Consider the following 15,133-nt stretch of genomic DNA (forward strand, 5'->3'; position numbering starts at 1 on the left):
TATATAAAAGAGATACTTTGTGAAGTTAATTAAATATTCCTAGAATAAAAGGCAACAATTTATATTTTTCTATTGATATTATCTGGAATGGAAATCTGAATTATAAAATCCTCCTTAGTAAAGTCCACCTAAATTAACATCTTGAATTCGATGGTATCTGTAGATACCATCTCTGGATTGCTCTTTAGTCACAGTACATATATGATTAATGTAATGGATTTCTGGTATTTCTTTGGTGAAATGAAGACTAAATATATATTAATATAAAAATTAATGATTCTAGACAGGCAATATGAAATCAGCATAGTATATATTGAAAAAAAATACATGAATACAATCTCCATTCCTACTCACTTAACAAATCTATTCTACTTAGGAAAATCAAATCATCCTTGAATATCATTTTTCTAATTCATAAAATGAGGTCATGATTTAGGTCAGCAATTCTAAGCTTTTTTCACATAAAATCATTTGCAAAAGATACACTAAATGGAATATGCATATTTTATTAATATACCTTTGCAAGTTCAAACATACTTATCATCAACACAATTTCCATGACATATTCTAAAGCCAGTAATTGAACACATCAGAGCTGTTCAGCGGCAGATTTAAACTAGGGATTGTGGGTAGTAATTGCACTAGTTGAAGGGTCTATTTATATTATTATTTCAATATTATTATACCATATGATATAATTTTAATATTGTCAATATATACAAAAATGACACTCTCGTTTTGGTAACACACTTTGAAATTTTGAGATACACTTAAAAACAAAGGCAGAAAAAGTTTATTTTTATATTTTTTCAGAAATAAAGAAATTTAAGGGACAGTATCAGCTAATCTGTATATATACTGATTTGTACATGTAAACATTGTTTTTAAAAGAAGATTGTATAAGTAAATTGTCTTGAACTCTAAACCATATGGAAAATACTATAATATCTTAGGGATATAGAATTGCTAAAAAAAAATAAAAGCTAATGATAATTAATTACATAAAGTTTATTTGTATTTTGAGACATTTAGAATTCTTCACATGCCAGAAAATCCTTGTAACTGTGGCTATTTTGAAGAGTTCCTGTTACTTTAATAGAAACTTTAAATAGTATACACACTTACAATACAAACCCACTTTAATTGTATTTTCTCTAGTGTTTTTGTCCAGTCTTTACTTGTACCATGAATTGGAACAAAACCGTGCCAGGGTCAAAGGCATCTTGATCACTTGATTTTATTTATAAATATGAAAACAGTCTCTATCCACTTGGGAGTATATGGTAAAATTTAACTACTTTTTAACATATTCTCCCCACAAAGGAAAAAGAATAGTGAAATTAACAATTCAGGCAAAACTTTTCTTTCTAATTTTGCCCATCCCAAGAATATAATATCATTTGAAGGAAGGGAATCTAAAGCTGATTGGAATAATAGAGGAAGAAATTTTATTCATTTTAGCTTTCTTTTTCTGTAAATTAAAAAGATACTATAAATTATGTCAATAAAATATAGATGTAATGAAAAATAAGAAAACTGATATACCTTCAGGACATTGAAAAGCAGAATAATTGTGTACTATAATATTCATTCATCTATCTATCTATTCCAAAAGAGACTGACTGCCATGGTGTTAAATATCAGTCACAGGCTTACCAAACATAAGCAGACTGCCCTCCCCTATTTTCAATAGCCTGACAGTTTATCAGACAGTTCTTCATTCATCCTAAGAAATTTCTGAATAATAAACCATTTGGACAATGCTTTGCAACCACTGTAGAAATATTCCAGTTTTATTCTGTTGTAATTTTCAAAATCAAAATAATGTTTTAGCTTTTCAAACATGCTGAAATACAGCTATTACTTTTAAGTAATTTTCTCTATATTTAAAAAATAAATGACATAGATTAAAAGGCCACTGTCAGAACACCTGGAAACACTGGTTCAGAGGCCAGTTTGAAGTCACAAAGCACTGATTTAGCTTGCCTGAAACTGTAGTTGTTCCTAGCTAACTTTGCCTTCATTGCCTGCAGTGTGTGAGCTACAACTCTACTACTAATAGACATATCTGTAATACTCTTTTTTTCTGACTCAAGAAAAATAAAACACCATCTCAGGTTAATTTTTGAAGACTTGTGCATTTCCCTAACAGGCAGGAAGAAGGATGCACACACGTTACCTTGTAATTTAGTGGAGTGTGAATACCAGCAAGAGGGCCAAGACATTCAGATGAGACTCAACTAACTCTTTCTCATTGATTATAATTTTTCCAAAGGGCTGGCAACGACTTTAAAAGTAGTTCTGTTCTGGCCCTCCCTGGTGGCGCAGTAGGTTAAAGCACAGCAGCACTGAGAATCTAAAACCACTTCCGCATGAGTTCGATCCCCGCCAGCCCTGGAGGAGATCCACATGGCGCGGCAGACCTCTCCTGACCCGCCCGCTACTCCCCTCAGCAGTGTACTTCGTCGATCTGCCTGTTCCGTACCCCACTCTGTCTCTGGTGAATCCTCTCACCCTCCGCATCTCTGGCCTGTACCCCAGTTCTGTACGAATGAATAAAAAAAAAATCTTTAAAAAAGTAGTACTGTTCTAGAGATCAAGAAAAGTCAAACCTCTGCCAGGGTTTCTTTTCTTTCTTTCTTTTTTTTTTCATCATTCTTTATTTTGTGCATTTTTCCATCTCAGTTGTAATTCCCATGGGTTTCCCACCATCAATTCACCCATGTGCCATCACCACAGTCCAGTGCACTCTTCCCAGCCCAGTTCTGATTCCATTCTTCCTTCCACCCCCATAAAATGTCTCTGGTTTAGAGTTGTTCATTGTTCTCATTTTTACTCTATTACATTTGTTTGTCTCTCTCTTTTTTCCCCTTTGACACCTTATGCTCCTGCTATGAGTGAAACCATCCCGTATTTTTTTTTTCCTTTCTGGCTTATTTCACTAAGCAGGGTTTCTTAATGGTCCCTTTATTAAGGGAAAATTTAATTTTTATACCCAGAAAAAAAAGTGGCATTAATAACCTGAAATTTCCATCAGATGCTTTACCATTTCCTTCAACACACAGTTGGCAAAATATAAAATATAGAACTTCACCCCATTTGCAAACCACCCTGCAGTCGCAACCTCTGTAAGAGACAAAGCAGAAGAATGCATTTAAGTTGCACTGAGTATCGAAATGTACTCATGTATGAATTCAAATAGCTACTATGTACATAATATAGCCAAATGGAATTTCCATGGTTAAACTGTAATTTCTTGACAGACTATGTGTTCTTTTCCTTCTCATGCTTATTATTTTTGAAAGTCTGAGCACTTTTAACCATCTGCACATGTAAAGAAAAGGGTACCAAAGAAAAAAGACCTGAAGAAGCAGTAAGACAAAATTAGGATCATGAGGAAAAAGCTTTAAAAACCCTACATGTGGGCCCTCCCTGGTGGCACAGCAGGTTAAAGCACTGTAAGAGAAGCTAAAGCCACCTCAGCATGAGTTCGATTTCTGCCCGCAGGTGATCTATGTGGCCCAGGAGACCTTTCCTGACCCGCCTGCTGCTTCTCTCAGCAGTGTACTTTGAGGATCAGCCTATTCTGCTCTCCACTCTGTCTCTGGTGAGTACTCTCATCACCCTGTACCTCTGGCATGTACCCTAATTCTGAATGCATAAATAAATAAATAAATCTTAAAAAAAAAAAAGCTACTCTTTTTCTAGTAATTACATAGCATTGTGTGACAGAAGAATAAATAAAGCAAGTATTGCCAGTGTTTTATGTTTTATGTATTTCAGATAAAATGTTCCACATATATCTACTCTTTGGGGGACAAATAAGTTTTACTTAAACTAGGAATGTGTGTTTAAAATACATACTAGTATTGAAGTAAAAATAATTTTTGAGGATTTGGCAAAGATATAGATCATAAAAGTTTAATATCCATAATTTCCAGAATAATGACATGATTTAAACCATTCCCAGAACAAGAATACAAAAAACTAATATAAAGAATTAAAACTGCAGTTTACAGACATCTTTCACAATCACCCGCCAACTTCAGACTTAAGAAAAGAATTAATTAATTCATATGAAGTGAATGAATGAATACAGATCTGCAGGCCTTAGTTTTTGGAATTCCTCTCTTTCCCTGGGTTCAAATTCACTGTCTGAATTTCTCCTTTCCAGGTCCCGAGCTCCATGTGGATAAATGCCATCAAAGTACATAAATCTTGGTACCAAATGTGCTCCTGGTATTGTATACTGACAAATAAGAGGTGGCCCCTCTATTTTTATAAACATCATTGGCAATGATTAGGTTTTGTGGCCTTTAACTGCATATGTGGAATCATTCTGTGAAGTAACTGAACTTTTTATTTTTCTTAGAAACAAACTACTTTTATTCAAATTCTTCCTATGGGGGAAAAGTCTAACATTAGTTCAGACTTTCTGCAAGTATCAGATTACTCAACCATATTGGTTTTCATTGTAGGGATATTGACTTTTTCAGACAAAAATAACTGGAGTTGAGGCATTCCAACAATGGCTAGTTCATAAACTGAGTGTTAGCAGGACGCTGTGGTAGTTTGCTGTTCTCTTGACTCTCTCCCCTCTTACCAGTTTGACTATCAACTATCTAAACACTGTATCCTCACACTAAACAATGGCCCAAGACAAGTAGGGGTCGAGGGTTCTCATCTTCATTCTTTTCAGCAATCAGGAAGGAAATATTTTCTTAGAAGACTACACGGAAAACAGATTCTAGTAGCTCCCCAAATCTGGATTACATGCACAGCCCTGACCCAGTCACTGGAGGAGGTGGATGGGAATTGATTAGGTATGGCAGAGATTGATCCCTGACCCATGAGGCGCAGCAGACCTCTCCAGACCTGCCTGCTACTTCCCTCAGCAGTGTATTTCAGTCTGTCTGCCTGTTCTGCTCCCCACTACAACTCTGGCCTGTACCCCAGTTCTTGTATTTAAGTAAATAAATGTTTAAAGCCCCAGGAACCTTTCCTGAAACTTACTCTCCTATTTGCTTTTCAAAAACAGAATTAAATTATTTTTTTAAATGTTTACAGCAAGCCTAGCTTTGAGTATGCTATTCTATAAAGGGAATGCCTTTCACGCTATCCAATATAAATTAGATAAACCCTTTCTCTCTATTCCAGACACAAATCTTAAAAAGACTTCTCACCTAAATTGAGTCAGAGAGTGGTACCACTGATCTCAATTGCAATAACATCTCCCAGAACACCTCTTTTCTTGTTTTATGATATATATTCCCATCAGTCTTTAGGCAATATGGAAAGCACTCCTGTACACACAAAAATCTACAGGAAGAGTAGAAATAATCGGCACATTGGGAATTTTTAAACTAAATCTTACATGTTAGGAAATGTTAAAAACCATGTCATACAACTGTGCATGCTAAATGATCCTGGCTTTCAAATGGTTTAGATTTCCTCACATAAATTTTAGTGTATGAAATAAATACAGTTTTACTTAACACGTATTTTAAGTATACAATTTCAGTGAATTTTTTTACCTGTACATACAATCTGTGAAATACTGAACCAGTTCTTGACTAGAAAGTTCCCTTTGCCCTAGAAAGCCAGTACAATTATGGCATTTTAACTATTAATAGGGTCTGGCAGAAACCTTTTTATTTTCCTATAGAAAAATTTTAAATCAAAACTGACCATACTTGTAATATTTTAAAATGTAACTACGGCCCTCCATGGTGGTGCAACGGATTAAAGTGCAGCACTACAAGCAAGTCACAGCTGCTTCAGTGCGTGTTCGAGCTCCAGCCCCAGAGGGGACCCACATGGCGCAGCAGACCTCTCCTGGCTTGCCTGCTGCTCCCCTCAGAAGTGTACTTAGTCAGTCTCCCTGCTCTGCTCTCAGATCTGTCTCTGGTGAATCCTCTCGCCGATCCTACAGCTCTGGCCTGTACCCAGTTCTATATGCATAAGTAAGTAAATCTTAAAATAAAATATATAACTAGGCAATAAGTTGATTTTACCTTAAATAATGAAAAATGGAAAAATGCTAAATGTTTAGAGAAGGAATTACATTATATTTGAATAGAAACATTAATACAAGTTTATTTTTCCCAAGTAATTGCTATCATAAAGTTTAATTTTGTTTTTGGGAAGATTTCTTTCATAATACAAGTTTTACATATTTCTACATCATACAATTATGTGCCCCTGAAATAAGGTACGGAACAATTATAACAATTAAGATGATGATAAAATAGCAGTTAACGTATGTATGTTGTAGTTACTATATGCCACTCATTTGATTGAATCATTTCAAATATTTAAACTATTTTAATCCTCACAATTATAGTAAGAGGTGGGTACCCAATTATTTTTATTTCGGGGATAAAGGATTATATAATTTGCCCAATGCTTAAAAATAGCAAAGGATAAAGCCAGAATTTGAATCCTGGTAGTCCAGGGTAAGAATCTCTTCACTTAGTACTAATCACAATGACAATTCAGAAGCAGGGTCAGGCTTGATTATTAGACAAAGATTAAACTACCACACATGGACTTTTTCTTACTAACTGCGAGTTTCTGGCAGCATATAGGTCTATGTCCCATGATACGCTTGATTTCCATAATCTGAACTCTCCTGTAGTTGAAAATATTGAGACTATCAATATAATATTAAGACTACATTGGGACAAAAATGACATTTAAATGTGAAAACAAACAAGTTAACTAAGAAAATTAAAAAAATTTAGAATCACTTATAGCCAGCTTTTCTCGGTTATAGAAACACAGCATGACCGTATCTAAGAACTTGGATGCTAATATACACCATTTACACTTCTGGCTCTATTTTAAGTCCAGAAAAGCACTAGTAATATATATTCCTAAATGACTCCTGCCATCATCTTCTATAAATTTTAACTCTAACTCTTGATCCATGGGACATTTTTAGATAGAATGAGTGTTTAACATTTTATGTATCACTATCTATTTTCTCTTTTATAATTGAAAAGTATTATTTTCTCTTTTCTGAAGCTCTTTATTACTTCTCATGAGGCAAGGGAAAAATCTTTCTTTATTGCCTTTACAAATCAAGAGTAAAATACAAATGCTTAATTGAGCAGATTGATGATTAGATGGAGAAAAATGAGGAAAGGGAAGATGCCAGCACAAACAGAATATGGCCATTTATTTTGTACCCCAAATGAATCAGCTACAGCTCATGAATGTGGGTCTAATAATAATTCTGGCAGCAAACCATCAGGCACCAACCCTCTGCTGAAGCCCCATGTCTACATGCAGACAGTTTTTTCCTGTTTCCCAACTACAGCAAACCCAATAATTCTTTCTCCTGTTGACACAAACAAACAACTCTTAAATGAAGGAGCTTACACATAATGAATGTGGAGAGACTGTCTCCCAGTCTAAGCTTTAAATATTCAAAGATGAAAATGAATTTTACTCATAAGCTGGAACACCAAGCCATATGTAGAATGTCAGCTGTGTCTGCTCTGATCATTAGCCATCAGTGACCTACATTTTAGTCATCAATTGAACTAAAACATACTTTTTTATTGCAGAAAAATAAAAAAGGAAAGTATCTTCAGTACAACTGCATTGCCAATAAAGATATGTATGGCTCATGCTTCCACTCAGAGCTTACATATGCCTGGAGAGAGTCATATGGTCAGCTTTTTTTTTTTTTTTTTTAATGTTTGATTGTCCACAACAGAAAAGAGGGTTTTAAACACACAACTTGGGATTTTGAGGCGATGTTGCTGAGATTTTCCTCATACGCTGGTTGACCAGCAGCATAAGAGCTTTCAGAGACTAACTGGCAGAAATAAGCCCTTTTAAGGTTCTTCTAAATTCTTCCTATTCTCATCACACGATTCCTCCATTCAAGTACTGAGGATGGAAAGTAGCACCCCATTACATGTTAAAGACACCCAAGTGAGTCAGAGAACTTGGTTGGCAGTATAACTGGGACCTATGACAAATACTCTGTAATAGAAGTGCCACATTTAATTAGCCACGAAGCAGGAACAAAGCTCTTTCATTTTAGAAAGCAGGTGAATGGAATTAAAAAAAAAAAAAAAGGAAAACTTCTTACCTTTTGTAGCAATTCGTACACACTGGGTTTTTGTTTCCTGGTAGAGTGAAAAATGAAAGAAAACAGTCAGACGATAGGCAGTGTTTCCTATCTCATAAACTGTAACTGATAGGGGGTTATAAAATAAGTATATAAAGAACAGAATGCCAATATTAAGGAAACTTTTAAGATATGTATGCTCAGAGTGATGATTAGAATAAGAACTTTATACTGATTTCTGAATTTTTGAAAGGTTTAGGTTTCTTTTTTCACCTTGTAATGAAATATTCTATCTTGTTCAGGGACAAGTAGTATTCTATCTGCATTTATTGTACTTGAGAATATTCAGAAAGAAAAATGTATTTGCAAATCTAATACAAATTTGACTCAAACCTCATTCTCATCACAGAGCTACAGACCAAAGGTGAACATAACATGATGCCACTAGATCCTTGCATGACTCAAGAGCCACATCATGGTAGTTAAAAAGATCATCATCAAAAAACTGTACCACATTTGCAATGTAATGAATTTGGTTTCTCTGCTCTTTTGATTTAAATAATAACAATTAAATATTTCTTGGTGTGATTACTTTCCTTCTTTTGGAAGATACATGGAGAATAGGAATTAGAAGCAAAACTGGTATAAGAAAAGAATTAATTAGATTCTCTTTCCTTATCTTTTAATTTCCTTTCTCTTTCTTTTTGAATGTTCAGGATTATCCTAAGAATTGGAACACATTTCTAGACCATACCTCAGTCCTGCATGAGTAAGTCTATCTTTGAATATACAAGGAATTGGGGGAAAAAAATGTTAAAAGCTGGTGAATGAAGCAGAGGCTATTTGTTTTCATAATACATGTATAACTCCATTTTCAGTGGTTCTATATTTTGATAAACCAAGAGTTTACAATTTTCTCTTAAGCACTGATTATTTTTGAGTTAAACAAATAAAGCATTGAGGTGGGAATTAGCAATTAAAAATGAAAAGTTTGCATTTTAATTACTTAATTGTGACTTGAGGCCTTCATAGTAAGCTGACAGAGATTGTTTCACATTCCCATAAAGACCCAAAGGGATTTTGATTTCCTAAAAGCAATCACTGTTAATTCTATCAAGGTTACCAGCCTCTGCTGGTAGGAGCATGTCAATTTTAAAACTCTTTGCCAAGATAACTGTGAAATGTATTGTTGCTATTCTGTACTTTGATTAAGCCACATGTAGATATATTTAACAATTAGGAGAGGAAATTCATATCAAAGCTTTTAAAGAGTGCCACAGAAAATCCTTTATAAGCAAGAAACATTCATTAACACTCTCCTCATACCACAGACCATGTAGCAGAAATTAATTTGGAATCTCTCACCTCTGCAGATGAATACCCCAACACAGAAGTACATTTTCTACCACTATGCTATTTTTTTCACCCAGAATGGAATAATAACTGCCAGAGTCTTCTCTTTTTTGAGCTTTCAGTGGGAATGATGTGTATTTGGGAGGAGGGCAGCTGATTTGGCTCTAAGGATGTCCAGTTAAGTAGAAATAAGCTACAGGATGAGAAAACATTTTCAGCCATGAGTAGCCTTTGGGTTTGGAGTGTATTTTAAAAATAACCATGTTTTTTTTTATTTTTCCCTTGTCCTATCCCGTAAACCAACTATACAGGTAAGCCCAAAAATAAAGCTTTAAGTTAAATGCAGCCAACCAATACTCTAATTTTCCATGGCTCCTACAGAAATGCAGTGTCATCTAATTAAACTATTCCAAGTGGACCATGACTACTGCAGTTGTACTTCATGTATCTCACAACACCTCCCAGATACCCTCGGAATCCATACCCTCAAGCCCAGCAAGTTCCCATATAACTGCAAGAATATAAAAATGCCATTTTTCTATTGGATTTTAAATTGTGGAAGCTTTCTGTTTTCAACATATTTTCCCTACCTTGCTCTGGGGGAAAAAAAAAAGAAGAGAAAAATTAAATAAGTCTTGGGAAAGAAAATCTTTTAAAGAGAACAGCATGAGGCATGAAAGGTCAGGTTATTTCTCCACATATGGAAGCACTGGTAGTTTCGAACTTCCTGTTGTGTTTTCCTCTTCAATATTCATCTGGGATCAGTGGCAGTTTTCAAAAACAACTGTGTCCAAAATGGGAAAAGGAGGGGCAAGCAGGGGGATGGAAACCAGAGTTCTCTAATGGCACAGCATCCAGCCATCTCAGGCAGCCTTCTGTTTACTTTCTGTCAGCTATACCACAGGCGCCCTATTACATAGTAATCAGAGGATTGTTACTTGTTATTTACTATTTGGCTTGTACCCCCCGAAAAGTTTATAAGGCTTTATTAGCCTGCTGTGGAACATGCATTCTGTTTATCCTGCAGTAAATTTAATCTTCTAAAGTGTGCTACTACTGAGCAAAGACAGAACACTGCTTGGCATTTACTGAGGACAGAGTCTGGGCAGCAGCACGCCCACCTCCTCCAATCATTTTATTCACCATTGCTCTTTGGGCTTCCTGAAGGAGGCTCAAGTAGCAGCAGTTACCAGGATACGGGAATCCTGTGCGATGGAACTGAAGCCTCAGTTGTACAGTAGGCCCCAAAATGTGCATAGTGTGGGCAACAGAAACAACACCCCCTACACACACAGTTCCTCCCTCCATTTGTTTTGTGACAAATGCTACTGCATATTATGAAATCTGATGGCAGCGTTTTTTGCAGCAAAGGAGAAAGCCCACCTTTGCTGACACTCACCTTCTCCACGCTGCTCATGGCCTGGAAATAGATGTTGTATCCTTTGCGTGGAGCCAAAGGGGGGTTCCAAAAACCCTGGTAAGTCCTATTGTCACCCACTGTGAATGGAGCAGGTTCTGGAAGATTCCCTGGGGGAAGCTCAGCAGCAAAATAGTAAGGGGCACCCCCGCTCACGGCATTCTGGTATGTAACAGGAACCTGGTAGCACTCCATGGCTCCGGCCTCCCGCTTGGTGCGGTGCGGGTGCAGTTCTTCCACAACGATCTGATAGGCACTTTGTACAAAGAGGAGAAGCACACATTTAGCGAGGCTAGATACTAAGGCTTTAAAAAGGAATGTGACATTTAATGTAAATCCTCAATATAAAAGTCTTTATATTCTGTCTTAACCCTGTATACTCTTGTTCTCAGCTACAGCGCAATAAAAAAGAATTGCATATGGATTCTGCTTTCCCCAACCCCAACAGAATTACTAAGGAACTGAAAAACAATAAGAAAAACCATCATTAAACTACACATTTTTAGATGTTGGAAAAAAACCAAACCATCCGAACAAAGAAGCGCATATTAACCAGAAACACATAATAGATTGAGCTCTTTATGATCTCTTTGAATGTTTAACATTTTCCTTTGACTTGATATCATGGAAGTCCTGCTCCAAGGCCCCACAGAATGCCTGCCTGGAGCAGGGCTCCAAGCGCCAGTTTGTGGTTGTCATGGAGTGAGAGGCTGAATGTGCTTACTGGCTTCTCCACCTCTTGACCTTGCCCTGGTATCAGCATTGGCTCAGAGCTCTGCAGAACTACAGCACAAGTGACATGCTGCAATACAGGCACAGATGGACAGAAATCTGTCCTCGCCACGGAAATAGACTGTCTCCATCTTCTAGATTGTTAATAATAAAAATGCTACAAATTGTAGAAACAGATGGCATTTGGCCTATAAAGCTCCAACCTAAACCTTCCACTACCTATCTTAAAAGTTTCAAAACTTTCTACAGTAACTATTATTTTATAGTAGAAAGGAAAGAAAAAAAACAAAGCTACCTTCAAATAGGTTGTTAAAGTTGGAACCGAGTGGAGGTGGGAAGGAAAGGTGGGAAGGAGACTGAGGGTAAAGACTATGGGTGCCCGGATAGTATGGATAGGATGGTAACTACACTTGAAAAGGCTTGAGCCTATTCCCCTGAATTCTGTACAGCTTTGTAAACCAATGTTGTTGAAATAAAGTTAAAAAAATAAAAGTAATTGCGAGCAGTGGGCTACACCAGCATTGTTAGATTGGAGAGCACCTTTCATATGTTAATTAACATATTCAAATAACTTTAGTTAGTAAAATATCATTTTTCATATTCATAACACAAAGTAAGAGCATGCTCTGTTTATCCCTAATAAAATTACCTTATCAAGGCCCTCCCTGGTGGTGCAGTGGATTAAAGCACAGCACTAAGAAGCTAAAGCTACTTCAGCATGAGTCCAATCCCAGCCCTGGGAGGTGACCACATGGCGAGGCAGACCTCTCCTGACCCGCCGGCTATTCCCCTCAGTTGTGTGCTTTGGTGATCTGCCTGTTCTGTTCCCCTGTGCTGTCTCTGGTGAATCCTCTCACCGCCCCTGCACCTCTGGCATGTACCCCAGTTCTGTATACATAAATAAATAAATCTTAAAAAGAAAAATTACTTTATCAGTTCCAGAAATTGGTATAATAATTATATAATTTCTTTTAGACAATCTCTAGGCAAACTTTTATAAGATGATGTACACCTAATTGTGTTGACATTAATTTTTTATATACTACTAATGTGTTAAATGAAATGTTTCAAAATTCCTGAATAATAAGAAAATGAATTGTGGTAGCTTATATATAAATTAAAAATAAATAGGGTGTGGGTGTGTAGGGCTAAGGTTTGAATCTCTATAAAAAAAAAGATTTATTTATTTATGCACACAATAACTGGGGTACAGGCCAGAGGTACGAGGGCTCAGAGTATTCACCAGAGACAGAGTAGGGAGCAGAACAGGTGGATCTACTGAAATATGCTGCTGAGAAGGCTGCAGGAGAAGTCTACTGTACCAGGGGGGTTCACTCTCTAGCAGGGGATTGAACTGGTGTTGCAGTGGCTTCCAATTGTTCCACAGTGCTGAGAATTAAATTCCTGCACCACCAGAGGGCTTCAGGTTCAAAATTTAAGTCTGTGGGCAAATGCCCTCTTTCTGCATAGGGAGGAGAGTTGCTATGGATTTTCATAAAAGAGACAATTAAAATTAAACCCCAGACCATTCAAAATCTGACATAAAATTCTAACCAATAAAGTTGTTATACCTATAGGAAACCTTTATAGATTAAAAGGGGCTTATTAACAAATGAAAGATTTTCCTTACTTCCTAATTATTCAAGTTTCCTAATTATTCAGGTTTCCTAATTATTCAAATACCCAATTAAAATGTTACCAAGAAATCAGTGGATGATTCTTTATCTTCTTTCCTTTAGAAATAGGACACAAATTGTATTAATTTCAGAAACTGAGATTTGGTCAAGTAATTAAGGCAGAACTCTAAGTTGTCTGAAATTATGTGGACATCATGTACCATTCTCGACATCTCTGCCAAGTTGGCTCTATTCTCCTAGGACTGGTATTGAGGATATATACTCTCTGTGGGATTTATAGAGCAGGAACTTGTCAATTTTAAAATACAATAAATATATAAGCATAGCTCTTCGAGAGAAAAAAGAAGATAGTTGACATAGGCTATGTGAAGCAAACTTCGCCTTTATTTATCCTGTTTAATATCAGAATCCATATTTACATACGATGTGTTGTCAGAGTCTGCAGACACTCCCAAACAAGTGTGGCCTCATATTCTTTGCCTAATGGGCAATAATAATTATCCTTCCTTCTAACTCAGTTGACAGAATCCTTAAAAATAAATGCCTTGTTAGTTATTCCTCAGCTCTAGAAAAATCCAAAAAGTCTAGTGAACATTCAGTTTTAACTAATTTTATGAAATTGACATAGCGTGTATATTTCTTCTAAGACTGTTTCTCCCAATATACCAGGTGCAAAGCAATCTGCTGATGTTGAGAGGGGTGAAAGAAGAAAAAGTCCACTGTTTCCACTGTTCTTTGGGAGAAATTTCAGAACATGAGATGGAAGCTAACCTAAAACATATTTTCATTTTTAAAAGAAATGATCTTACTTTCATTATCCTATTCACCTAAGCAGACTGTTTTCCAATTTCCTATTTCTACTTTTTAAAAATCTGTTTTTTTCCCTGCCACTTTATTAGCTATCAATACAAATTAATTAAAGGACAGAAAATAAGGAGCGAGAAATCAAATTAGAAGTGATTTGACTGATTGCATAAATTGGGCCTGTGTGTTTTCATTTTTGTTGATATTCAATTACCTTTTGCTGCCTAACTCTAGTTAGATCTAATATTATTTGAGCTTAGTACCTTAACAATTTAAAATACTTCAAGTCACTTAAATAGTACCTTTTACCCTACTGATGATATACCTCTCATTCCTTGTAAACAAGTTTAAAAATATTTTTAAAAGTAAGTTAAAATAAATATTTTGAGAGCATGACACTTCCCTGCATACTCAAATGATATTAACTGACTAAAAATTATTTCATAAAACTATAGTCTACTTAGATTAAGTAGTAGAATTACTGGAATATTGGTTTTTTTTTTTTTTTACTTTTTTAGGGAAGGCCAATTATAGGCATCTCATCAAACAATTTCCTTTCAGTTTATGACTATAAGGAAATACGTGAAGGGAAGTATGCCATTAGCTCACAAGTGATAATATGATACATCCTCTTGATTTAAAGTTTTAAAATGTTGGATCTGTACCCAAAATTACCAAAGACAGTCTACCATGGATTTTTTAACCCACCAGTTATATAGCTTTATAAATTTATTCATAGTCATAATTTGTACTCCTTTCTTACCTTGTTCTTGGTGATAGTAAATAAAAGTTATACAGTTATATGTTTGCTCATATTTTATCTGTAATACCTTCTTAAAGCTTCAGGAGAAATTACATAGCTCCAATGTTTAGCAATTTCTCTAATGAGAAAGATCTTACAGCCACATAATTTCCTACTGCCTACATTTTTTGATCAACAGAGTAAAGGTTTGATTATCATGCTGTTGAATATCAAATTCCCTTCTCCCACCTCTTCACTATTAAATATACAGCCAGTCCTCCTATGACTTCTTTATTTCTGTAAGTAGAATTTTCATGGCCTTAGTTAACAAAGCTTAAAATCCTGGAATTAACTTTAAAAAGTTG

The 15,133-nt window shown here is 35.7% G+C and overlaps 1 protein-coding gene across 9 annotated transcripts in view; it reads right to left on the reverse strand.

Annotated features, from left to right (window-relative positions):
* The window catches only part of PTPRK (protein tyrosine phosphatase, receptor type, K), a 494,475-nt gene that overhangs the window by 76,114 nt on the left and 403,228 nt on the right, over window positions 1-15,133 (reverse strand). For all 9 annotated transcript variants that reach the window (XM_004673838.2, XM_012722555.1, XM_012722542.1 and 6 more), the window contains exons 12-13: window positions 10,836-11,109; window positions 8,105-8,141 (exon numbers count right to left, since the gene is read on the reverse strand). In XM_004673838.2, coding sequence (XP_004673895.1) covers window positions 8,105-8,141; window positions 10,836-11,109 — 311 coding nt within the window. The remainder of the gene's footprint in view (window positions 1-8,104; window positions 8,142-10,835; window positions 11,110-15,133) is intronic.

Source organism: Condylura cristata, unplaced genomic scaffold (assembly GCF_000260355.1).
Source record: "Condylura cristata isolate star-nosed mole 26May11 unplaced genomic scaffold, ConCri1.0 scaffold00001, whole genome shotgun sequence".
Classification (NCBI taxonomy): Eukaryota; Metazoa; Chordata; class Mammalia; order Eulipotyphla; family Talpidae; genus Condylura; species Condylura cristata.